This window comes from Battus philenor, unplaced genomic scaffold, assembly GCF_028537555.1.
Source record: "Battus philenor isolate CCGP_79_NKW_IND1 unplaced genomic scaffold, ilBatPhil1.0.hap1 SCAF_6, whole genome shotgun sequence".
Taxonomy (NCBI): Eukaryota; Metazoa; Arthropoda; class Insecta; order Lepidoptera; family Papilionidae; genus Battus; species Battus philenor.
This window is the reverse complement of record NW_027181726.1, coordinates 10,100,371-10,124,932: the sequence shown is the minus strand read 5'-3', so window position 1 is coordinate 10,124,932 and position 24,562 is coordinate 10,100,371. Positions and strand designations below refer to the sequence as shown.

Below are 24,562 nucleotides of genomic sequence, written 5' to 3'. Positions count from 1 at the left end.
GAAGCAAAATAAAATAATAAATTAATTTCTATTTTGTTTTGCATCTAATAGTTTTTATTAACCAATCAATGACATTTACACTACTCTATTTAGCGCGCTTTACAAACTTTATTCTATTTCATTTAGCACGCGTTAAAATATCTTCACTATTTTATTAAGCACGCATTACAATATTCACGCTTTTTTATTTAGTATGCTTTACAATATCTACAATATTCTATTTGAAGCGCTTTACAATGTTTATTCCATTTAGCGCGTTTAACATAGTATTGTATTTCAGCGCGCTTCACAATATCCACACTAATCTACTTCAGCGCGCTAAGCGATTTACTATTGACTAACTTGAATCATTAACCGTATGTATTATATTTCTGTCGACATCTGCTAAATATTCCTTAACAAACTTTAAATTAAACAAACGTCCTTCACCTGCGAAAGAAACTGACATAAAACCTATAGTACCTTTAAGCAATCTGTTCAGGTAAAAATAGAATGTTACGAAGCTTTGAATATGATACAATTTAAATTATTTCTGGACCAGTTTTATAACATTTGGCACGCTTTACATTTGAGATGCTTTAAATCTGGCATTCCTTACATTTGAGATGCTTTAGATCTGGCATTCCTTACATTTGAGATACTTTACATCAGGCATTCCTTACATTTGAGATGCTTTACATCTAGCATTCCTTACATTTGGGAAGCTTTACCATGCTTTACACCAGGGTGTAGGATAGTGAACTTATGTTTCGTCAGCAACTAAGGGAAGCGGGGAAATCCGAAGACACTTCCGACACTCGCGACACTTGCGACACTTCAAACGTTGAGCGCAGGGGTTAAGGTACCTGCGCTGCGTCAACTACTAAGGGAGGCGGGGAAGTCTGAAGACACGCCGAGCGCAGGAATTAAAGATAACTTATGGATTAAGGATAGGGAATATAATGAGCCTAATTACAAGTCAGCAATACGAGAGGCGGGAAAGTCCGAAAACACATCCGTTCGTTCCAAGCGCTAAGCTATAACGGAAATTCTGTATTGTTTCTGAAGATGTTAATGCTGTTAGCCCTAAGGCTTTTACAACTTCATCGGTACTGAGTTCTCGGAGCGAAAGGGTCCGTGACGTAGACCGGAAATTCTATCGCCCGATGCCTCTTTTATGCCGGAAACTAGCTCAGCGGGTTAAGGTTTATAATTACTAAGTACCCGTAAATAATGTATTTACTTTATAATAAAAAAGGTATTAGTTATTGATGTAAGAATGTTGCGTTTAATCATAAGTTATTAATTAAAAATATGAAGATTTATTCTGTACACAGGTTTTTAAGAATTTATAGTTATTATTATTTTTATGTTTAATATGATTTATACATAATTTATCTACTAACGGTTCAAATTAAAACATTTTAACATTAACGTATTTGTAGCTTAAAAAAAGCCGTGTTTTTTGCAGTTAAGCATTAAGTCGTTGCCATGGTTTGATAAGTATACACAATAGAGGTCCGGACTTTATTTGAGGATTGTATTAAATTGAGCCAAAATGTCTTTGTTTAAAGTGAACAAATGGTGGTCTAATGAGAAATTACATAATACCGGATTATCAGCCACTGCTCAAAATATTAAGTGTGTGAAGATAGATAAATTTAATTCTCACAACGATAGTGATTGCATTATGTTGGGAGAATCTACTTTACTTAAATTGTACAAGCCAAGTTTAAATCAAGATTCTTTGCTTCTAGAGACAGATTTAGGTGATTTTGTGCTCCAAGTAGAAACTGGAAAATTTATAGGGTATGTAAAAATAGACTAAATTTATATGATAATATTTCTTGAAAATTGCATAAACTCCCGTTAATTTTAAGGATATTACTGAAATGATTACAAAAAAACCCTACTGAGTTTTTTTTGGACTCATCTTATATCAGAGAACGATTGACACTCATATTGTTATTTATTTTAGGTTGAAGGATGCTATTTCAGTGAAGCACAATTTTTTCTAATTTCTATCAAATTGGGATTTTCTGGCGTACTTGTTGTAACGTTTATGACCTTCACAAATGATCTAAACTTGAATTTAATATGCATCAATAAATAAAGCTCATATTATTATAACTAGTAAATGAAAATGTTGAATGTATCTAGGATAAATGTTTCAGCACATCTGGTGAACGCGAAATAATAATTCTACATCCACAAAGCTATGTTATATACGAATTCCAGAGAAAAGGTGGCCTGTCAGATGCTGGTATGGCTGTTTAATTTATAACTAATTTTATTTATTTATTCACCGATTTTACAAACTGTATAGGCGGATATAATGAATTTATGCATTACCAGTAAAGCTAACTCTAATAAAAGTAGCTAAAGTACTTATAAAGAAAATTGTTTTCCAGGTGATCAAAATAACATCGTACCCCTTGTCAGTCATTCATTCAAGAGAAGAGCTTATAGTTTAATTTTAGGTCCATTCGGCAGTTCGAAATCTCGCGACCTTATCTGTGTGCAGTCATTGGACGGTACTTTGAGTTTCTTTGATCAAGACACATTCTTGTTTATGTGTATATTCAATGATATTTTAATACCCGGACCACTAGCATATGTAGCAAATAGCGATTTGTTCGTCATTTGTAAATCTACATGGATTTTGGAAATATATAGGTAACTTTGATTTTTTTACACAAATCGCATATTATTAAATCACTATATTAATAAAAAAAAATCACAGTGAATATTACACATCCGTTTTCATTCATACATCGTTTCTATATCCTATAATTCTATTTTAAATAAGTTAACTTTATTTTTAAGTTACCAACAGCTAAGAGAATCAAGCGAATTAAGCTTGCGGCAAAATCAAAATTCGATTCCTCAATGGACATACAACGCAGGAGAAGAAATTTCAGCCCTTCAAGTGATTCGGGTAAGGATATTATTTACACGTTAATACAATTCATATTTAGTATTTTTGCCTTTATATTTAATAATGGTCCACTAGATACCTCTGCCCTTCCTTATATAAGTTTTTAATCTAAAGTAAAAGGTATATTATCAAAATATCTTAATGTAATTATTACATATTTTTTTGATCGAAATGCATAGAACTTAATTTTGTTGACTCATTTATACAGTTCATTTTATGATGTACACATTGAAAATTAATAAATTTCGTTAAAAAAGAGCATCTGCTGAGTTTCCGGCTCTTCTTAGTAGACCCGGTGGTAGCACGACTTATAATGTGAAAATAATCGACGATTAAAATGTGCATGTAAATTCCTACTTGAATAAAGAAATTTTGAATTTTTGTTGTATCTATAAAGATAAATATTATCTTATTCCAGACAAGTACAAACTTCTCGAGCATTATTGCATTAGGCGAGAGGCATCTGTATTGCTTTCAAGATAACGGTCTGATGAAAGATCTAATTAGATTTAATTATTCGCCAATATGTTTTTATTCTTACCTCATTGGTTGGTACTATGGTAAGATACATTATATTTTTTTTAAATTTACACAACAATTTCAAATTATTTTTTATAACATAGCTTCCGATTCGATATTATCTTATTTTTTACGGAGAAAAAGACACACCTTTTACATGACATGGAAGGATCTTGTGATAGAAAGTAATGTCTTGTTAAGGTTATTGGAGTCCGTTGTAGGAAGGATGAGGTTTCAAAGCGGATATCTTCGCCATCTATAGGAGAGAGGATTAAGAGTAAAAAGTTTCTATATCCTTACTAAAATGAATGATGAGTGTTCCATATGGAACGCCTTTATAAAGTACTCGTATTTGTCAAAGTTACAGGGCTATTTATACACTAGCGTGACTAATGTTGTCAAGAGTTTCCACAGTTAATTCACTCTGGCCGTTGCTAGAAGTCTGTCATCCGTCAATAAAATTATTATTTAAAATTTGAAGGTTTAAGTGGCAGCTATAGGGGCTTGTCCAGCAGCGAACGTCTTGCGGCTAAAGTCATAATGATAATTACATTTTACTTCTCAATAATTCATTTTTATTTTTAGACTGACATTTCATCTGTTTAACGAATGCATTACAGATTAAATAATAAAAATATATTTTGTTAGATATAATATTATATTATATTATCAACTTGTAGAACCAGGAGCTCGTCTTCTTGTTATGGTAGCGTCAGATGATTCAAAGTTATATATATACGAGGGAATAACATTACTATGGGCGTGTGACCTGATGATCAATGTTGTAACGTTATCCCGATGCTTCTTGAATTCGCTGCCCGGAGGTATAGTGACTCTTGCAACCAACGGAGTCTTGACGGTTAGTTATTTGGGAACAGAACCAGATTTAAACCCTAGTGTTAATCTTATCAATGAAGTAGTGGACCCAGAACAAGTTCAAAATGAATTAGAATCTATAGAAGATACATTAAAGAAGATTATGGATGACGATAAAGGTACCGCTAAACAATATTGAATAACACTTAATATTTCATGCACAGGGTAATTGGTTATAGACGTAAAAGGTTTAATGGAGCGAATATATTGATTTGAGAGCGAATGTATAGAATTGCTATCAATTAATGTATTGTATCCCATATCCAAAAATCATTTGTCACAAAAATAATAAACGAAACGATAATACAGTAAGAAAAATCGTTTTCAAAATTCGATTTACTAAATACTCATACATATTAAAGAACATTATTGTTTACACTCTGTCCCTATAGCTGTTGCAGACTAAGAAGTTATTGGCCTGTTGCATTCCAGTACAAAATTTAAATTTACATATTACAGACTCATCACATTATACACGATGATTGGAAATAGGTGTAAAAGCTGTATAAGCTTTTTTCTGACCAATCATTCTGTATATTTCTTTATAAAATGTTTCTTTTTGTGTTCGTAGGTATCAATGGAGAATTAGCATACTTCGAAAAAACTATTGGCATAAAAATCGAAGTTGGACAAATAATGGAAAATGTTAATCAAACAAATTATGACAGTGATGAAGTATTATTATTTTGCCCTGTGCTTATTTCTTTAACTTGTCAAAAACCTGCACTTATTCAAAGTATACAAATGACTTTTATTTTAAGTTCCCCTTTTGCAGCCACTGAAACTATTAAATTTATCGACGGTATCAACATTGAAAATATCTTCGAAACTAATGTTTTCTTATCAAATGGATATGACATTCCCGATGCTAATGCAAAAATTTTATTTACAATTGTAAATAACACTGGAAAAATAATAATACTTCATAGAAATATAATGCTGCCTTTGAGTTTATATTGTAACATCGACAACACAATCTTAGACAGTAAACTTCAATTAAGCATTCATGTAAATCATCCATGCACAGAATTTGAAAATATTTTTACAGGTATGTATTCTGGTAATTAATATTAGGTATGTACTTAGTATATACATAATAGTTAAGTATTTTTTATTTACGAGTGGTCCCGACAGATTTTGTATTGCCATAATTTAGAAGCCTGTTACAATAGAAAAAATGTATATATCACATGATGTATTAATTAAATGTAAAATAAATTAATTTCGTGTTCGATAAATACTAACCTATACACCAGTGAAACGTATGAACTGGTAAACGCGCGTAGTTCAATGTAAAATGCGTGTAGTCTGTCAAATGCACAGATTCAATTGTATTAACATTTTTAATTTTTTTCAGTTCAGTGCAATTTTCATTTTTTTTTTGTTAGAAACTTCTATGCATTATAAAAAAATATTATAGAGAGTGTATAAAAACGATAAAATTGCTGTCGTGTTATGAAACGATCAAGGGAAACAGTGATTCATTTTTATATAGAAAATATATTTTCACGCTTTATGTGTAGCTTAAAAATAAACATGTGTTATGGTAGACTTAATGCTTATCAGAGACTAACCTAGAGTAATAGAAAGATAACCAGCATTACATATTACGTTTTAAAAAAACTTCTTCATTTCTAGAATTTTCTATCGCAGAATTGAGTACACTTGAAATGAATAGTAATTCCGTTACTTTTAAATATACTGCCACAAATAATATAGTAACACTTCGAGCTGCTGAGCAAGAGTATTCGATAGAATCGAATGATTTTCCAGAGATGACTTCCATATTGGATTACTTCATATATAAACTTAATGAATATTATATAAGTAAAAATATCGGAATAAGTATTACACTTACACCGAGCAAAGAATTCATCGACCAGTTGATACACAGATTATTAAAATGCATTGAAAATCATTCCAAGGAAAGAATCAAGTTAAATAAGTTAGAGGTAAGACTTTTTACCTTAATTACTTTGTAATTAATTTTTTTTTGTAACTAGTTTCATAATAATTGCATTTACAGGACGAGTTAAATATATTGCAAAAACAATTTATTATAATACAGAAGAAATTATTGGTACAATATGGGTCTCTACCTCCTGGAAACTGTGACCCTCTTGAGTTTCTTATGAAGGATACACATACGCGTCTAACAAAAAATGTAAATGAAATTATTCAAAATAGAGATGTTGTATGCAGGTAAGCTAGCTCACATTCAAATATTATTTTGTCTTTTGTCTGTGGTCGCTGCTTTTAAGAAGCATTCACAGGTTCATTAGACTTAATGTAGGCGAACATTGAGAGTAAATATCTTCAACAAACTATAAGGTCTAATCTAATCCACGTTACTAAAACTAAATTTTTGACTCAAGCTGTTACTTTAATGATTGTTATTGGAATACACATATAATAAAATACATGACCTGTTACTATTTTTAATTTTTAGAGCTGGCAATATACTTGCTGCTGTCGAACGCCTGGTCATTTGCATTTTGAGAAACACTTCTGCTGATACTTTAAAAGTAAAACTTATAGAAGAAATGTTGTCGTTTGAATTCTTACATGATGATTTTCAGGTAAATATTGTACACCAGGTTCTTATTCTATATAAGATATTCAAATCCGTAACTGCTAAGCCTGTAGGAATATTGGAAAGAGTAGAAGGCGATGCAGAAGTTCGTTGTCGGCGCTTTTGAATATGTTATAGCCACATATTTTAAGTTCAAGTATGTGATTACAACAGCGCTCAATTTGATTTTAATATCTATCAAATTTGGCTCTTCTGTAAAATAAAATGTATGTTTTATTTAATTTAATTTACTAATAATAACATGGAATTTGCAGGAATGGGAGGAAGCTGTGTCAAAAATATCATCTTTCGTGTCTAATAAACTGTTCCAAAAATCAGAAAAAGATAAAGAGAAGCTAGCACCGCTCACTGAACAAGAAATATTATCTCACATAAATCTAAAGAGATTTCTTAAACAAATGAAAACACTTTTAGAAAGAGTATTCGAAGGTGTTAATAGTAATTCTCAAGGGAAAGGAATTATCATTAGGACCGAAGAATTGGTGGAGGTCATATAAAAATAAAAATGCTCCCTTTTCAAACTTCTTTATCTCTGCATTGCAGTAACAAATTTACAAAAAAGCTTTATTAAATAACAAGCCACATATTACAATTATCCCGTCTATAACATGGTAAATCAGTCACACTTTTAGATCCCGTATAACGCGTTATTTAAGAATTATTCACGTTATTTCTTGTTAAAGGAAGTTTAAATCGAATTTATAAATACTATGTCATATCCATGAAATAAATGCGTTTTATTAAAATCAAACTGAGAACATTATTTGGCGTGCATGTAAATATCTATCTATAATAAAACTCACAAAATAGAAATAATGTGTAGGAAATCACCGCATTATGGGAGGTAAAATACAAGGTAATTCAAGTCGTAATATGAAAGCGCGTTATAAAAGAACCGTGTTGTAGGGGGGTAACTGTATGTTAAATTGAATTATAAACACTTGAAATAGTCTCTTAAATTATCCATCGGCGACGTGCATTAGGGTATAAAGGACGAGGTTAAGGTACAACATATGTACGAGAAGCAGCAAAACCTTGTCGCGTCATTTCTTCTTAGCATCCTTCAGTCCAGCGCCCGCGTTGAACTTAAAGAATATTATATCACCGTCTTCAACCACGTAATTTCGCCCTAAAAATAAGTGAAGATTACAATATGTTTGCCTACATCCTAAAATATCTAAGGAAATCATGCTTCTTCTTTTCAGCCGATAGACACCCACTGCAAGATATACCCCCCCCCCCCCCCAAAGATCGGCACAATGAACGGTCTTGCGCTGCCCGGGTCCAGCGACTTTCCGTGACCTGAACTATATTTTCGATCCACCAAGTTCTACCAGCTCGTTGTCATCACTCGAGAAACATTCAGCCAACGGTCAATGGTTGTAAGAACGGTATGCTTTGCCCACTGCTACTTCCGACAAGCAAATCAAGCTACGTCGCTAACCTTGAAAACCATTCCTACTCAGAAAAAAGTTCACAGTGACCAGTTGAAGGGATATTTTAGAACCGGGCTTTACTTTATTCTTAACAAGTGTAGATTGCAGGATCATTAAACATTTTCATATATTGGATTTTTTAAATTTTGAAAAAATAAAATTAACAGATTACGAATTTCCAATCGGAAGGTACGTTAAGAGGGCAGTATTTTCAAACTATAGCTTTCATAACCTAAATATTTATAGGCCAAGAAGTAGGCGAGGGAGAGCTACTTGTATTATAAAAGATGTGTACCTTGTTGTCTATATTTTCCAGCAGCCTTACAAGCAGCTTCAGTACCTTCTTCTTTGAAATCCTTAAAATGCATTACTTCGGCCATGATGAAACCCTTTTCGAAATCCGTGTGAATTCTTCCGGCGGCTTGTGGCGCTTTAGTGCCTTTCTGTAAAGAGAAATGGATGGTTTATAACACTTCCTATGAAATATATGTGGGACGCCTACGTCCAGTAATGGACGTCATACAGCTCAAATATTGACGATGATAAACGTACACTACTTTAAAGCACTGATGACACTGTTATACTGTTTACACTGGTATACTGTTGATATATAAAAAAAAATTAAACCAGGAACCATTATCACTTATGAAGTTACATAATAAGTAGTTATATGTAAAACCATTGTATATATACAGGTTATACAATCATTTGTATAAATATGTGCATATACAAATACTTGTTTACTTACAAAATGATTTAACATTTTTCTAATGGCTAATGGTTAAGCACAAAATAGTTCATGAAAGAAAATATGGAAAGTTTGTAATAACAACATTTAAAACAACACTCATTTATTATGTGATTATATTTTCACTGTAATGATGAATTTTTAATAAAGTCTTGTTATATATTTTATTAATAAAAATTTCTTTATAATAATTGAATTAATGATTAATAACGATTTTCAAGCAATCCATTTACGGAGGATTGCTCAGAAAAACTCCGTGGTCGTCGTGTCAGCCCATAGATACCCACTCCATGCGTTACCTTTAATTATATCTATGGGGGTTTATACCATAATCTCCATGCTTGGCAAGCAGGTTGACCACTAGAAAACGGTGCAGCTCATCCTTTGGTAACTTCTTTGTGAGTGGTAGCAATCCTATATAATTATTAATGCACAAGATTTGAATTATACAAGAGTGTATCAAGGGGATCGAACCCGCGTCTTATAATATTTAATATATTTGCTGCAAGTATAAAGAAACCGATACCTGAATAGTCCATGCTTTAACTTCATCTGGACCGGCAGTGAAGAAGTATTCCAACTGGAGTGCTTTATAACCTTGGACGATTATCTTGTCTAATGCGCTGGAATTACAATAATTTAAACTTTTAATAATAATAGTATTAGCCCAATGTCGCTCAAAGTGCATTGGCCTATTAATAATCCTATTCATTATTCTCTTAATGACATTTACAAAAATTATTGAAAGGAAGGTTTAACATTCAGTGATGTTAAAGGAACAGTGTTGCTAAATAATAAGCAATTTATATAAAGGAAGAATATATATTAGGGAAGAATGAATCAGATATTACAAAGCGAGGTTAAAAGCATTTATTAAGAGATGTAACATCTCAGCATTCCATGGATTCATCATATAGGTGCCAGGATTCAACGCTTTATAGGGGAAGGATTGGATACGGTGCTCGTAGCTGAAGAGCCGCGTGGCAGGTTCAAGGAGATCCCTATGTAATGCATTCGCGTTCACCTTCACTGTTCATACTCCTTTCTCTACTTAACCAAATTTTAAATGATCATACCAATATTGCTTTGGAAGTCCATTACAGAAATGTACTTTGTTTGTTCTTTTCGTTAGCTTTTGTCAAGCCTAAATCCTTCAACAAAACAATACGGTGAAACCGAGAAACTTGCTTTTTGTTTTTTTTTTCTGAAATTCTGCAACTCACAAGTCTACAACTTACCTTGTGATGTTTTGTTCCTTTAAGAACGCTTGCTTCTCTTGTGCATCCATGTCCATCAGTTTGCTTTCCAATACCCCCGAGAAGGGAATGAGAGGCGCTCCGGGGTCGTTTTTGTCAATCCATTCCTTAAGTTTCGGTAACCTGGTTTAAAGTTAAGAAATATTAAATAAGGATTATAAATTAAACAAAATTTATTTAAAATATGTTTGTAAAAACAAAAACTCTCAAACAAATTTTGTAAAGCGCAAACGCGTAGAGTCCATCCACGAGGTAGATAGAGGACATAGTTAAGGTCGATGGAAGACGCCCAGCATTGAATGCCCTATCCCGAACAGATAGTTGGTAATAATAAGAAATATCACTTTTCTTTCATTATCAACGCACTATTTAAATATTAATTGACTTAAAGACAAAAAGGATAGAGTTTAATTATAAAAACCCTAAATAAAACGAGCTTTTACAACAAAAAAAAAAACGACTAATTTAATAAATTATAATACAAACCATTTATTCTTTTTGCGGATGTAATCTTTTTCTGAAAGATTTACGAGATACAGCGCCGGTTTCGACGTCAAGAACAAGTACCTGTTTAGTACTTCAATCTGAAAACAAAGAAACAAGAACATAATGAAATAATTATACAATATCCAGCCACCTTTCTACCATAGCTAAGTCGTCGGTCCGACTAGTGGGGGCCCTACCCACTCACTACCAATTCGTGATAACAACTAAGAATCAATTGCCTGCCACTTCAAGCAGTGACCTTTGTTTTTCTGCGGATCTCCACATTTCTGTCGAAACTCGGATCATTACTTTCTCTATTGCTCTGGGTGACCTCGAACCTTCCAAAATGGCCTATTGTAAGCAACCGTGTCTCGAATCGAACCTTATTTATAACAAATAAAGTATTTCAAAATTACAACTGTCTCATTATACCGTTTGTTAGAAACTTTAAAGGAGCTTTAATATATTTCTAAAAGAAACTGGATCAAGTCAACTGGTCTAAATCAACCATATCAATGTCTTATGATATATATTTTTGGATATACCATAAAAAATATTTTTAATACTAACCTCAGCAGCACTCCAATCACCAAATCGAATATGTTTCTTTTCATCAACTAAAATTGATTTAATCTTCAACAAGGCATCCTGAAAAGGCAATATATTAACAAATTAGTAATCGTTGTATTGGTCATTATGACTGTAGTGTACATTTCGAAATGGCGCAGATTAAGGATATTGTATTTTTAGCATAAGAGGTTGTGAACTTATGATTTACAAGAATACCAGAATATTTTTGAATCAAAATATAAATTTCATAACACTGATGTACTTTATCAATATGAAGAAAATAATCTCGTATATTTCGCCATTTTTTTATATTTTGGCCGGCACTGTTGGCCTGCAGGCAGGGACCAGAGACTACCCAAAACCTCTTTTAAGGTAGCAAAGCTCGAGAGTCCTCTCCGGACTACTCTCTTCTTTTATTAAGGTTTTTATAGATAATTATCTATGGAGGATATCGATAAGTTTGGCAAGCGAGTTGGCGATCGCAGTGTGATGTTATGATACACAGGGGACGCTGCAGCCCATCTTCTGGAAACTTTTTTTTGAAGCAGAAGCATTCCTATGCAAATAAATGCACAAACTGTGAATTATATAAGATTGTATCCATAGCATCGAACCCGCGACCTACGATCCCAAATTTCATTTTTACTTCTTAGGTGGACACTTCATGGAGTAACTTGACCTAAGGGTCCCCACGAGGGAACTTGGCTTAGGCTGTCACTCGTCGACAGTACAATATTCCGACACGTGAACGCTCGAGAGAACTGAACCATTCTATATACAACTATTGAGTCTTCTCGACAAAAGTTGCCAGTTACAGCTTCAGATTAAAATAAAATTTTATATAGTAAAGGAATATTTATTACATATTCTGGTTTAAGTTTCTTGTCACCACCACGATTGACAACTCGCTCAAGTTTCTCGATATTCTGCATAAGCTGCTCCTCATCCTTGAGACGTAATTCTTCGCCAATTGTCTCCAGATCCCGCACTGGATTCACATCGCCGTCCACGTGGATGACATCCTCATCATCGAAGGCGCCTAGGAAAATACATTATACGTTATTAAAATTGCTGTAAAGATTAAATACTCAAGCCAATAAAAATATTTATTCAAATATTTAAATAAACTATTCCTCAATGTTATTAAGATCGTATAACTAATGTAATATAGCTAATGTTTTCCAGACACAGGCTCTGCCTAACTTGGAAACCCCTGGAAACTTCTGTAACATTCTGCAATTTGAATAAAGATTGTTCATCGGGCTAAAGTTATTTCTAGGTAAGATCTTACGGAGACGGCCTCAATAAGTTGTTATAAATTGACAAATGCAACTATTTTCGAAATCTCTACCAGCGTAGATAAAGGTTTATCTCAAATGCCCATTCGCAAATTACTTTCATGCTAGGAAACAAACTCAAGTAAAAGGACGTATACAATTATATTAACATACTATTTTATAATTATTTCATTTAATATAGCTATCTTGCCTATGACTGTAAATCAGAATACCCGAACTCATATATACTATATTGATATAAAATTCCCTTATATTTTTAATACAAAAATGTACGTATTCACTCAAGTATCAGTATCAGTTTACTAACAATCATTAAATTACAAAAACGGTCGCTTTTTCATACACCTGAAAATTTTCTTGTTATTATAATTTAAAATATACATAAATATCATGAAAATATACTTACGGCATAGATTAAAAATAGCATCACACGCCTTTATATGCGACAAGAAAGCATTTCCAAGGCCCTGGCCTTCGGCAGCGCCGCGAACAAGTCCAGCGATATCCACCACGTTTAAAAATGCAGGTACCTTACTGAAAAACAAAATTTTTAATTAGCAACGTAATGAGCAGTAGCCCTGCGGTAGAGTGCTAAGACTTACGTACATAGGTCGCGGGTTCTATTCCAGGAATACGGTCTTTATTTACACTTTGTGCATTAATTATATGGGATTACCACTGTGCCCAAACCAAGTTTCTAGGGGATGGGTAGCTGCTTCCTCTGCGCAGCATTATACCACACTGCGATGGCCAACCTGACTGCCAGGCATAGCGATTATGGTATATCTCCGCATATAGATATATTTGGTGTAGGCCTTGCAGTGAGCGTTTATGGCTTGAAACTGATAATATACGCTACGGAAATTACTATATTAGCCTTAAGTAGTCACATCGTAGCGTATTCGCTTATTTAATGAAAATAATATTGATAGAAGGTCGTCTGAAGACACCAGAGAGGCCGCTTCTAACCCCGTTCGTATTTCAAATCTATGGGACAAGCTTATACATACAAACTTAAAACAACGATGACTTTCGCTAGTTCATTTTTAATTTAGTACTGAATAATTCAGTATAACTTTCAGAATAATTTCATAATAAATTGCTATCAATAGTAAAGACAACTCGACTGTTGTATTTTTTGAATAAAAGAAAAGAAATTACCTTACTGGTTTATGATATTCACACAAATAATCATATCTCTCATCCGGAACTGGTACCCTACTTGCTGAAACAGAATAAACACATTGATTCATCGAGTCCACTTAGCATTACATTCTGTATATGTCATATATTCTGTTCATAGATATTGATGTAAGATCATATGTTAAGTTATATTTATATCTTTATCCAGAAGTATGTAATATGTAACAGCTCGAGCCTACAGGCTTCGCTACGTTAAAAGAGGTCTTAGGCTAGGCGTCTTCTCCGCTAATGCCTCGATCCCGCGTAATCTGCAAATATCATTTGGGCAGCAGTAAGCGTCCGGTCCAAAAAAAACTAAATCTCATCAACATATCATAGAAAGATCCATAAAGATCGCTACGATAAACGGTATTGCGCTACCCGCATCTAGCAAATTCTCACGATCTTGACTATGCCGTCGGTTCCACTAATGGAGGTTCATCACCTTGAAAAGAGGTGGTACTTCCTAATAAGCCAGTTAAACATATTTATATTACTAGTAAGTAACAAAAGGCCTGACTGCCTCTGTAAAAAGAGATAATCCGCCAACGAAAAATCTTATTTAAAGTTCCGTTATAATAATAGTGCAATAACATATTAATATAATTTGATCATGATGTTATTGACAGCTTGTACAAGAGTTAAAAGATGACCTGTAGAGTTAAAAGACAAACTGATGCATGCGCACGTCAATCTCTTCTTAACGAAATGGTTATTTTCAATTAAAATCGAAGTATTGACTGAAAACTGGACATCTTAAATACTACGAGTCAAGGTTCAACGTCATCAGCGGGTTCATTAGAACAGGGCTAAAGTCCTCTACCTGCTGTAATAAGCGACTAAAAGTTCGTCGACTTCGCGGGCGTTGAGGTTAAGGGTCAGCGGCCACTTAATGAACCAGAGGATGGCATCAACGCGAAGAAGTTTAGTATAGCTGCGGGGATGCTGGGGGAAGTTTAGGTCAGCCTCCGGGACGTGTCATGGAACAGTTCTAAAGATCACCCCGCTTGTCCTGTAGGAGATTTGACGGCTCCTCCAAAGGTATAGAATACATACACCGAGTTTTAGAGGGTAGGAGTCCCACGTACTCCCCCAGTCTTTTCCATAGGGGGAAGATATCTATGAAGATTTATCCCTCGAACCAAAAAAAAGGCTGTGACATCGACGCGTTGACTAAACCTTCTGAGATAGATACTTTTATCTTAATTTGTTTTTTAGTTCTTAAAAGTCAGAGCGAAAACTTTTGTCGGTTTAACGCACTAAACTTTTATAACGTATGTTAAATTTAACCTTACCTTCCTATGATAGAGACGTTTAGGTAATTAGTATGTAAATAAATGAAGATGCCGGACAATACAAAGGTGCACCATACCTGCCATAATTATGTAACATGTATGATTCCCGCCGTGTAATTTACAATATTAATAATTATTTACAAAACTAGTTTGTACCGATTTTTTTGTTCGGTCTTTTCGTTTAAAACTATGAGAAGTATAAAAGAATTAAAAAACGTAGTAATTTAATATAACAATGTAATTAATAGAATTAAATTATATTGAAACATTAAAAGCAACTAATATTATTATGATAATAAATAAAACATAATTGACGCATTTGTAAATAGTCAAGAGTTTTCAGAGAAACAATCTAATGACACATTTGATCCTATTTTAAAACTAGAAGGTTTAATAACCGTGCCCGAATCAGAGTCTTTTGAAGTATCCAAAACGTTACAACATTTGGGATAGTTTGCAAATGGATTATCTACGGCTCTTAAACGCAATCCAACACTTGTCATTAGTAAACACCTACTTTCGAATGTCTTTAAGGCTTTTGCGTAAAATGGCAATTGAGCAGATTTTGTTTGCGGATTATGTAGTTTCAGGTACAATGCAATGTACAGAAGTCCCGAAAGTTGGATTGATAGTCCAGGATACTTTGGTCGAGCAACGTTTAGAGAACAACACGCTTCTGTTATAATATTTCCCACTGTTTGTTCAAGGTAACCTAAGTGAGGAAGTTTTTTCAATAATACCTGAGGAAAAATTTTACACTCCTTAAAAACAGTGACGTTATAAAATACGTGAGGTGTCGCCAAAAACTTTGCGAGGCAAGAGGGATTGCAAAACAAATAAGTTTTTTCTTGATAAACAGCTGCAAACTCTTCTTTTCCCTTTTCAATGAATTGAGCTGGCAAATTCTCTGCGTATGTAACGATGCAAACGCCGTCCTCGTATACATTACAGTGATTAACAGTTCTAACAACAGCTGGAATTTCAGGTATTTCCACATTTAGTGGGAACAGTTGTTGAGGGTCTTTTAGAACTAAATCAAGATGTTCACTACAAACCCAATAAAATTTCTCTTCATATTGTACAACACCTTTTTTATCCACCGGATATCCACTGTGACGAATAACATTTTTAGATAAACAAACAGGACAAATATTTCTGTATTTTGTAATCTTCGATTGAAAATCTTCATCGGATATGGCCATTGCCGCCATAGATACAGCTGATAACTTATAGTTTGTTAAGTAGTAGTGAATTTGTGGAATCGCCTGGCTGATATTATTGTCGGCTTCGTAGAAACATTTCCAACGTGATTGTGATCCATTTAAAGAAAAAATATTCTGGGTGTCATTATTGATAAAATCTCTAACCCTGTCACATTTTCCTTTATATTTTAATAGCCTATACGTAATTAAATGACGGGAATATGGAGGTTTTGTTTTAATTATGTCAGGATAAACTTCTCTCTGAGAATTATTTATAATTGTAGATTTATCCGCAAGTATATCAAAAATAAAATCAGGGAAAAGACCTTTTTTTTGTAGTTCCATTGCTTCAAGTGGTGAGTTTGGCAATCCGTCTAATACAAATCCTCGTGATAAACCACAATGGTTGTTGATAACTGTCTGAACGGCCTCAATGACGGTACGATTGCTGATATCTTCTCCTTTCTGGAGTTTTGTTATTATTTTCATGGCCGAATCTGTCCACGATAGATTACTTACAATATGTCTGAGCGCAATACCTTTTGATACACAGAGTAACCCATATTTTTTTGCAATTTTCGATGTTAATTCACTTTTTCCTGATTTTGGTGGTCCTATAACAGCAATGCGTAGAGGATATTCGATAAAATTTTTAATACTATCATTTATTATATATTTTAAAGGATTCTCTCTGAATTTTTTCAAATAATCTTTATTGCAGATGAAATATATATGAGACCGATGAATTACAGGTGTAATCTTATTATTAATTTTGCCTATGTTATATGGGTTAAATATTGCATTTGGATTTTCGCAAATAAAAACGGGACACATTCGATGAAATTTGCTCAAGAAGAAAAATCCTTCCAACAGTAGCATCTCCGCGACATCAAGATCAATTACAAATGTTTGTTCAAAACATCTTTCTCGTTTGAGTCGTAGACTCGACACTCGGGATAATAAAACCCTTCCAACTTTAATAAAAGGCTTTGTTCCATCAACAGATGTTACTTTAATATTCTGCTCAGTCAAATTATCTTTTAAGCTTTGTACATTTTCATCTTCTATTTCATAAGTACTCTCGATTCTATAAGCAATTTTTTCACGGACATCTTCAGGATTTTCCCATTCGGTGGTATCGATTGGTTCTGGATATTCTAATATTAAGTTATTGTAGATACTAAATAAATTAGCATCAACATTTAACATCCCCGATGGATTTGCTTCCATGATTGCGCTTTGCACGGAAGTACTTTTGAGCTGTTCAATCGGTTCTGTCGAAATGTTGTTAAGCATTTCATCAATAATAAGATTAACGACCACCTGTTCAGTTATATAGTTTCTCCATTGGAGCTTTTCATTTTCTAACTTTATACGGGCCTTATTTTTAGCCTCATTAAACTGTATTTTCCATGTATTAAACATTTTTGATGTCATTCTTTGAGAAGATATTTCAGAATTACATTCCAACTCAATTACTAAATCGGGTATACTAAAGCATTCAATCATATCTTCGACATCACTTTGCATTTTTGGGAATCCATCTAACACAAATCCAGTTGTCGAAAAAGGAGCTTGAAACCATAAGATCTTTAATAACTTTTGCATAAGAATAGGTATTAATGAAGACCCTTTTTCCAAATAATTATAAATCATGCGTCTTAATTCGTTTTCATTGGATAAAATGTCTGACTCTAAATTCAGATTGTCTTCGGTCATATTAAATTCTATCATAGCATCCTCATCAATTGGAGGGTCGGTAAAATTATTTTCATATGGACGGCCGACTTTTTTGTAATGACGAGGTAATAAGTAATTATTAATAAAATCAACAAAGTCAACATGAATCAATCCATATTCCTTAGCTAATAATTTTGCAGCCGATGTTCTTCCACTACCGATGGAACCGATTACGCACAGTTTTAAAGATGGTACCTTTTTAAACGGTTTGTTATATGATTGATATTTTGTAATATCATTTTGAAACTTCGCTAAAAATTCTTCTTTACTAAAATAATGTAATTTGTTGTCATACTTAAAACCGAATTCTGTTTTACCTTCCCACAAAACACTATATTCATAATAAGTAATTGGACAGTAGACATTAGTTTCACATAAAAATCTAGGATCGTTAAAAATCATAGGGTCATTCGACGAGCTTTCTTCGCTTCCATAGTCTTCAATTATATCACCTAAATCTGTACTGCCAGTTGGGCAATAACTTTTTCGTAAATTTAATAACACTTCCTCTACTATTTCAATGTCAGTTTTATTTTCAATTTGAACTTCAATACAGGCTTTAGACGTTTCTTTTATATTAACTTTTAAAGCTTCCCAATCTTCTCGAAACTTGTTGCAAGTCTCATTAAGGCTAGTCATCACCTCGCTTTTATTAATGAAAATTAATTGCATTATGACATTAATTAAATCTTCAACAACGTCGGCACTAGTAATTGATCGGGTCTCTAAAAGATTTTCAGATTGTAATTTAGTTTTAACTAATTCATCATTAGCTAGACGAAAGCGTTTTTCATGATTTTTTGGATACAAGTCTATATTCATGTAATGCTTAACAATATCATCATCAATCTCTTTGTCCTCTATAATAGATATAATATAATCAGGAAATAATAACGGAGACCCAAAGAGGAAATCCCAATACTCAGGATCTAGCGGAAATCCATCAATTACGTACTTTCCATACACATAATCCCATTTCGAATCAGTTGTAGGCGGAATATCAAGACTCGACAATCTGTTTGTCATTTCAATCATTATTTCAGCTACTGTCGGGTCAATGTCTTTTTGAAGGTTGTTTTCTGTTATATGGTTAGATATTGCTGTTGTTACATCATCATCACCGAGAACGGGTTCAGGTGGTTTCGTTATGGTTGTAGTTAATTCTGAAGGAGCATATTGTGAAACATGACGACCTTTCAGGATCTTCACACATGTTTCCATATCATCTAATATAGGAAGAAAAGAAAGCTCTTGGCAAAGATTATCTATTTCTATATGAATTTCTTGAGCTTTAATGACATTGGTATCATCCTCTTCTGTTTCTTGCTCCTTAGTTAAAGTTTGATATTGTTTCGATAAGTATATATAACGATTTAATTTTTTAGATGTAGACGAAGTCCATTGGTTTAATTGTGAAATTCTGATTTGTTCTTGTTTTTCCCATTCACTCAATCTGTCACCTTCAACTTTTTGGATTATTTTTGATGCTATAGATCTTGCAAAGGCATCATATTTACATTGTGCCACATCATTCACTAACTCTGTATAACATATAATAGGAGCGTCAAACAGCCAGGACAAACATTTTGAAATCATAGTTTTGCCTGATGACTTTGTTCCCAGCACTATTATCCTACATGTCGGTTCTAGATATTGTAACTTTAAAAATGGTCGAGGATTCCTACAAAAAGCGACCATTGCTTCTAGCGATGATAACAGATAGATACGATTAAAAAAAGCAACAGCAAATTTTGATAAACCCAGGACAACATGCCTTTTCTTAAGCTCCACTGGACACCTATTATACCATGGTGATGAAAACCGACCAAATCTTTGTACACCAAATTTGATGACATTCATTTCTTCTGCCATCTTCCAAAATTCTTCTATGTCCTCAGAGGGCTCTTCGAGATACAGAGGTTCCGGTATTAATATTGGTTTGACAGGCAATAATAAAAGTTTTTCTAATAAAAAGTTAAGCATTTCGGAAGTAGGATTACGTCCATCCAATTTAAGAACAAATTTAGGAGGAAAACCTTGTACCTTCCTTTCTAGATAAGGCATAACATTGGACTTATAATTACACATTTGTTTTGTAGAATTAGATTCAAAGTTTATTGGTAGCTTACAGTAATATTTGCGATTAAGTGAACTGCTATCAACAGGATTTGATGTATTGTCAGGAACAGCATATTTACTAGGCCATCTAATATCTGATTCATTCCTTATAACAAATGGATAACTACCCATTGGATTTGATGAAGCTACATAGTTAAAATATTTGCGGCTCTTTTTAGTAACTGTATCTGTGTCTGGACATGTTATAAAAATTATTATGTCAGGTTTTATTTCAAAATTAAACAGTTTTTCACATTGATGCAGCAACACTGCCTGTTTTGAATTCAAAAAAGATCTTTGAAATAAAATTATACCAGAAGAAGCCTCTAAAAGAAATTTAGGTAATGCTACTATTTGTTCTGTCATTTCTTCTGCTTCTACTTCTTGCTCTTGTTCTTCTTCTTCCTCTTCGACATCACTCTCATCTTCTAACATAACATCGCTGTCTTTAGAAGAAGTATCACGAACTTTTTTTTTTCCTTTCTTCTTATGTACATTGGCCAATAACTCATTAGATAAATCCTCTGCAATCAATACAGATTCTTCATCATGTAACTTTTTATTAAAATACTTCATGCTTTGGTTTGATGTTACTAATGGAAGCCCAGAAATAATGTAACCTCTATGAAGTATTGCAGGCGATTGTAATTTCCTTTTCATGATTGCTATAATGGTATCAAATTTACATACATTATTATGCCTTAAATTGAAATCAATACATTTTCCTGTTAAACCTCCTTGTTCTATTTCATCAACTATAACATTTTTTGGACTTATATGTATAAGGTTGAGCTTCTTTGCCATGCTCTCTCCAAGAGAGAAGCCTCCAGTTCCTGGCTTACTTAAGATTATATAGCATGTTGGCTTTGAGTTCAAATATAATTCTTGAGAATCAATATCACTCCAAGTGTGAATATCTAAATTACTAGGCCCTGGAGCTGCTGTGTTGTTTACCCCAATTATTGCAGCAGCTAATGGTTGAGGTTCCTTTTTACAATCTTCATTTTTATTTTCATGTATTAGGTTCAGATTTCCAGAGTAAGTCACATTTTTTCTAGGTGTAATATGTTGTATATTATGTTTGTCAATTATATTTAACTTTGGGTTGAAATTATCAGTTTTCATTTTACATTACAACTATGTTCTTTTATTTTGAAAACACAATTCTACAACTGTCAATCAAACAATATGACAATATAAAAGTACCTAACAACAGTCAATCAATACAAACAATACAATTACCTAAAAAATAGTTACAATAGGTGAAATTAAAAAAAAAAAACTAAACATTAAATTAAAATTGTTGTAAGGTGAAAAGTCATTTCTTTTTGCAACATAGGCACTGTATAAATATAATGATGTACCTTTTAACTTAATAAAGGCTAATAAACTACTACATTATTGCTTACATCAAACTCAAGTATGTTAATGTGAGAATCATTAGAAAAAAAAAATGGGAAATTCACACTGTAATAAGAAGTCATGGTTATATTTCTTGTAGCCCCCATTTTACTTAAAGTTGATGTAATTTAGAAAATTGCTTATTTATATTAAGTCTACCTAATAGTCCAACAGAATGTGGACACCAACACAAAACACTAGTTTATAAAGTGCAATATATAAAAATACAGTCATTGTCCACTATCTAATACATAAACTAAATATTGTATAAAAAAAATTCGCACAAAAAATTAATAAATATATGCAATAAGTATCACTTATTATTTATTTCTAAAACTACATAACTATTATAAAAGCTCAGAGTATCAAAATTCTTTTAAACCTTTATAGACCATTAAAACCCAAAATATATATTCTTAACACTTTGGTGACCGGCAATTTTACACAGAAACTATGTCATGTCACCAGCTACTTTTCTGTAATTGAACATGAAAGTAAAACATTCTAGAAAAACTCCAATGAATTTTATTTATACTGAATCAAATGAAATTACACTTTGGACATATTTTTTATATAAATTTTAATAATTTTTTTTTGTATGATAAACTGTATGGCAATCACCTGCATGTAATGGTTGGTACACAACAGGTTTTGCACACATATCTCGTTTAGCTGCGCTGTTTTCCTTTTGAAGAGCATACTTTACACCTAGTTGCCTAAATACTAGAAAAAGTATTTTTTTGTTAAAGAGCAGACAAGACTAAACATGATACGCCAAGTTTTTGCAATGTTCTATACCGCCCTTGGTGTTATAAATTGAAACAGATAATGCAAGTGCAATGATGAGCTAACTCATCATCAATCAACAATGTTTGGACATGAAAAGACGAGTTAACTCGTCACCGGTCAGCAAAGTGTTAATATAGGTTTTATTGAATTGAATGGTATAAGAAATATGAGACTGGTGAATCATATCTATGAATCAATAATAAAAATTGTAAATTACTAATAAAATATTAAAATATACTTATTTTCATTAGGATCAATGGTGCAAAATGGAAAATTTTCAGCAGCTGCTTGGCTTTTTGTTAGTACATTGAAGAATGTTGACTTTCCCACATTCGGCACTCCAACAATACCGACTTTCAAATTAGTTCCTACTCGTCCAATAAGAGGTTTCTTTTCAGGTTCCTCTACCTTTTTAGGAGCCATTCTGCAAATATGAAACAATATTTATATGTAAATGTAGATATTATGTAATAATAATAATAATGTAAACAATTAATAGTTGCTGATATATGAATAACTAGAAATGGAAAACAATATAGGATTATTAAAAGATCTTTCGGCATAAAAATTATCTGTTCTAAAAGGTGTTTGAATATCTACATTTTCAATAAAAATCTGTATAAAATATGGTATTTTAGACCATTTCATCACTTTAAATTTAATACTAATAGATCTGTTGCTGTACACACGTGGATTAACTTATAAGAATATAATAATAACCTATACATTTACTTTACCTGCTGAAATAATTAAGGAAACCTTGTTAACTTTATAGATAAAGATTAATATTTTTTTACTATCCTAAATAAGTTTTCACAATTTATAAACAAAATTACACCATATTACGATAATTGAACACACGAATAAATAGTGTATTATATATGGATAGACATAACTGCAATACCGGTTTAGTGTTTCCATTTTAGAATTTGTCTCTCCCTAATTATTTTCATAACATAATCACTCTTTAACATTTTAAATGAAATTGATTTGATTAAAATCTATACTTTCGTTTATAATTTGAGATATTCAATGAGATGATCTTTATTACAAAACTTAAGCACAGTAATAAAAATTAGTAAGGAAAATTCCATAAAAGTCGTTTGTTGGTCGTATCCCTTAAGTGTTTAAAAATGATTAAAATTTGTCAATAAATTTCTTTAGAGCTTTATCATCGTTTTTGTCGCAGAACATCCATAGTTTGACAAAAGCCTCAATCATATATTTTCAATAAGACCGTTTGGAACCGACCTGGATTCAGCGTCTTTCGACAACCTTGACAAGTTCGTTTGTTCACCCTGTAGATGTCTTATGCTACGTTTGCAGATCCGTGATCTTAACTTCAGAATCTTAAGTCTCCGGTGGCAATCTTTTATTCGTTTACAGATCTATCCATACGTGTCTTAAGAGTTAGGTAAAATACAATTCTTTAAAAGTATTTGAAAAAAAGTAATAATGCAAGATAAAAGAGAATAGGTAAAAATACTTGTAATTTTTGTCATCATTTCCATCGAAAATACATCTCCAAGTTTTTGAAATAAAAATAACAGAAACATTTGTATTTTTAGTTATCAAAACATTAAGTGATAATTCTGATCCGGTGAGTTAACCTGTTGCAATCGTTTTATTTGCCCAATGATTACACTGACTAAACTTCTTTTAGTACAGGAATGGAGCAATATTTATATATTATTAGCAATCTAGGGTAACGCGACGGTACTAAGTTATAATACGGTATATTTAATTTATATTCTCCTTTATTAAACTAAAGACAACTTTTATTACGATTAGTTAGTTCCCTTGGGAGAACAAAGGCACTGTCATCTAACCCAGAGCTCCCCCAACTTTTTTTCATAGACCACTTTCAAAATTTAGCTGTTTTCAGTGGATCCCCTGACATTTATACCATATTCACAAAACTCAACATAAACGCGAAGATTCGATTTATATATATTTTAAGTTGCATTCCAACCACAAATCAATAATTCTTGAAAACAAAAAGTGAGAATTGATTGACAGCAGCACTTGCAATATGCATGTTTTCACAACAATTATTCAGCTATTTAATATATTATGTGCCTAATAAGTCAATGTTTTTCACTACTGAAAGCAAATAAAATGTTGTCAACCCTTGCT

The 24,562-nt window shown here is 32.6% G+C and overlaps 2 protein-coding genes across 2 annotated transcripts; one reads left to right on the top strand and one right to left on the bottom strand.

The window, feature by feature from the left end:
• Positions 1 to 1,537: 1,537 nt before the first annotated feature.
• Positions 1,538 to 7,416, top strand: BBS9 (Bardet-Biedl syndrome 9). Its single transcript, XM_068774012.1, has 11 exons — positions 1,538 to 1,788; positions 2,154 to 2,242; positions 2,391 to 2,655; positions 2,806 to 2,917; positions 3,336 to 3,477; positions 4,117 to 4,431; positions 4,884 to 5,360; positions 5,966 to 6,264; positions 6,339 to 6,514; positions 6,762 to 6,891; positions 7,160 to 7,416. The coding sequence occupies exons 1-11, from the start codon at positions 1,538 to 1,540 to the stop codon at positions 7,400 to 7,402; spliced, it is 2,499 nt and encodes an 832-aa protein (XP_068630113.1). The 3' UTR covers positions 7,403 to 7,416.
• Positions 7,415 to 23,332, bottom strand: LOC137930674 (obg-like ATPase 1). The gene is made up of 11 exons (XM_068774014.1): positions 23,164 to 23,332; positions 22,665 to 22,850; positions 13,861 to 13,917; positions 13,106 to 13,233; positions 12,265 to 12,440; positions 11,402 to 11,479; positions 10,832 to 10,929; positions 10,328 to 10,468; positions 9,616 to 9,712; positions 8,637 to 8,784; positions 7,415 to 8,034 (listed from the first exon to the last, which is right to left on the bottom strand). Exons 2-11 carry the CDS (start codon positions 22,847 to 22,849, stop codon positions 7,949 to 7,951), a joined length of 1,194 nt encoding a protein of 397 aa, XP_068630115.1. The 5' UTR covers position 22,850; positions 23,164 to 23,332; the 3' UTR covers positions 7,415 to 7,948.
• Positions 23,333 to 24,562: the final 1,230 nt, after the last annotated feature.

Bases quoted from the DNA above. Each gene is read 5' to 3' on its own strand.
- BBS9 (XM_068774012.1), top strand. From the start codon at position 1,538: ATGTCTTTGTTTAAAGTGAACAAATGGTGGTCTAATGAGAAATTACAT. The intron at 1,789-2,153 runs GTATGTAAAAAT...TAAATGTTTCAG, and splicing joins GAAACTGGAAAATTTATAGG to CACATCTGGTGAACGCGAAA. The intron at 6,892-7,159 runs GTAAATATTGTA...TGGAATTTGCAG, and splicing joins TCTTACATGATGATTTTCAG to GAATGGGAGGAAGCTGTGTC.
- LOC137930674 (XM_068774014.1), bottom strand. From the start codon at position 22,849: ATGGCTCCTAAAAAGGTAGAGGAACCTGAAAAGAAACCTCTTATTGGA. The intron at 10,469-10,831 runs GTTTGTATTATA...ACTTTAAACCAG, and splicing joins ATCCGCAAAAAGAATAAATG to GTTACCGAAACTTAAGGAAT. The intron at 8,785-9,615 runs GTATCGGTTTCT...TTCTCTTTACAG, and splicing joins TTAAAGCATGGACTATTCAG to AAAGGCACTAAAGCGCCACA.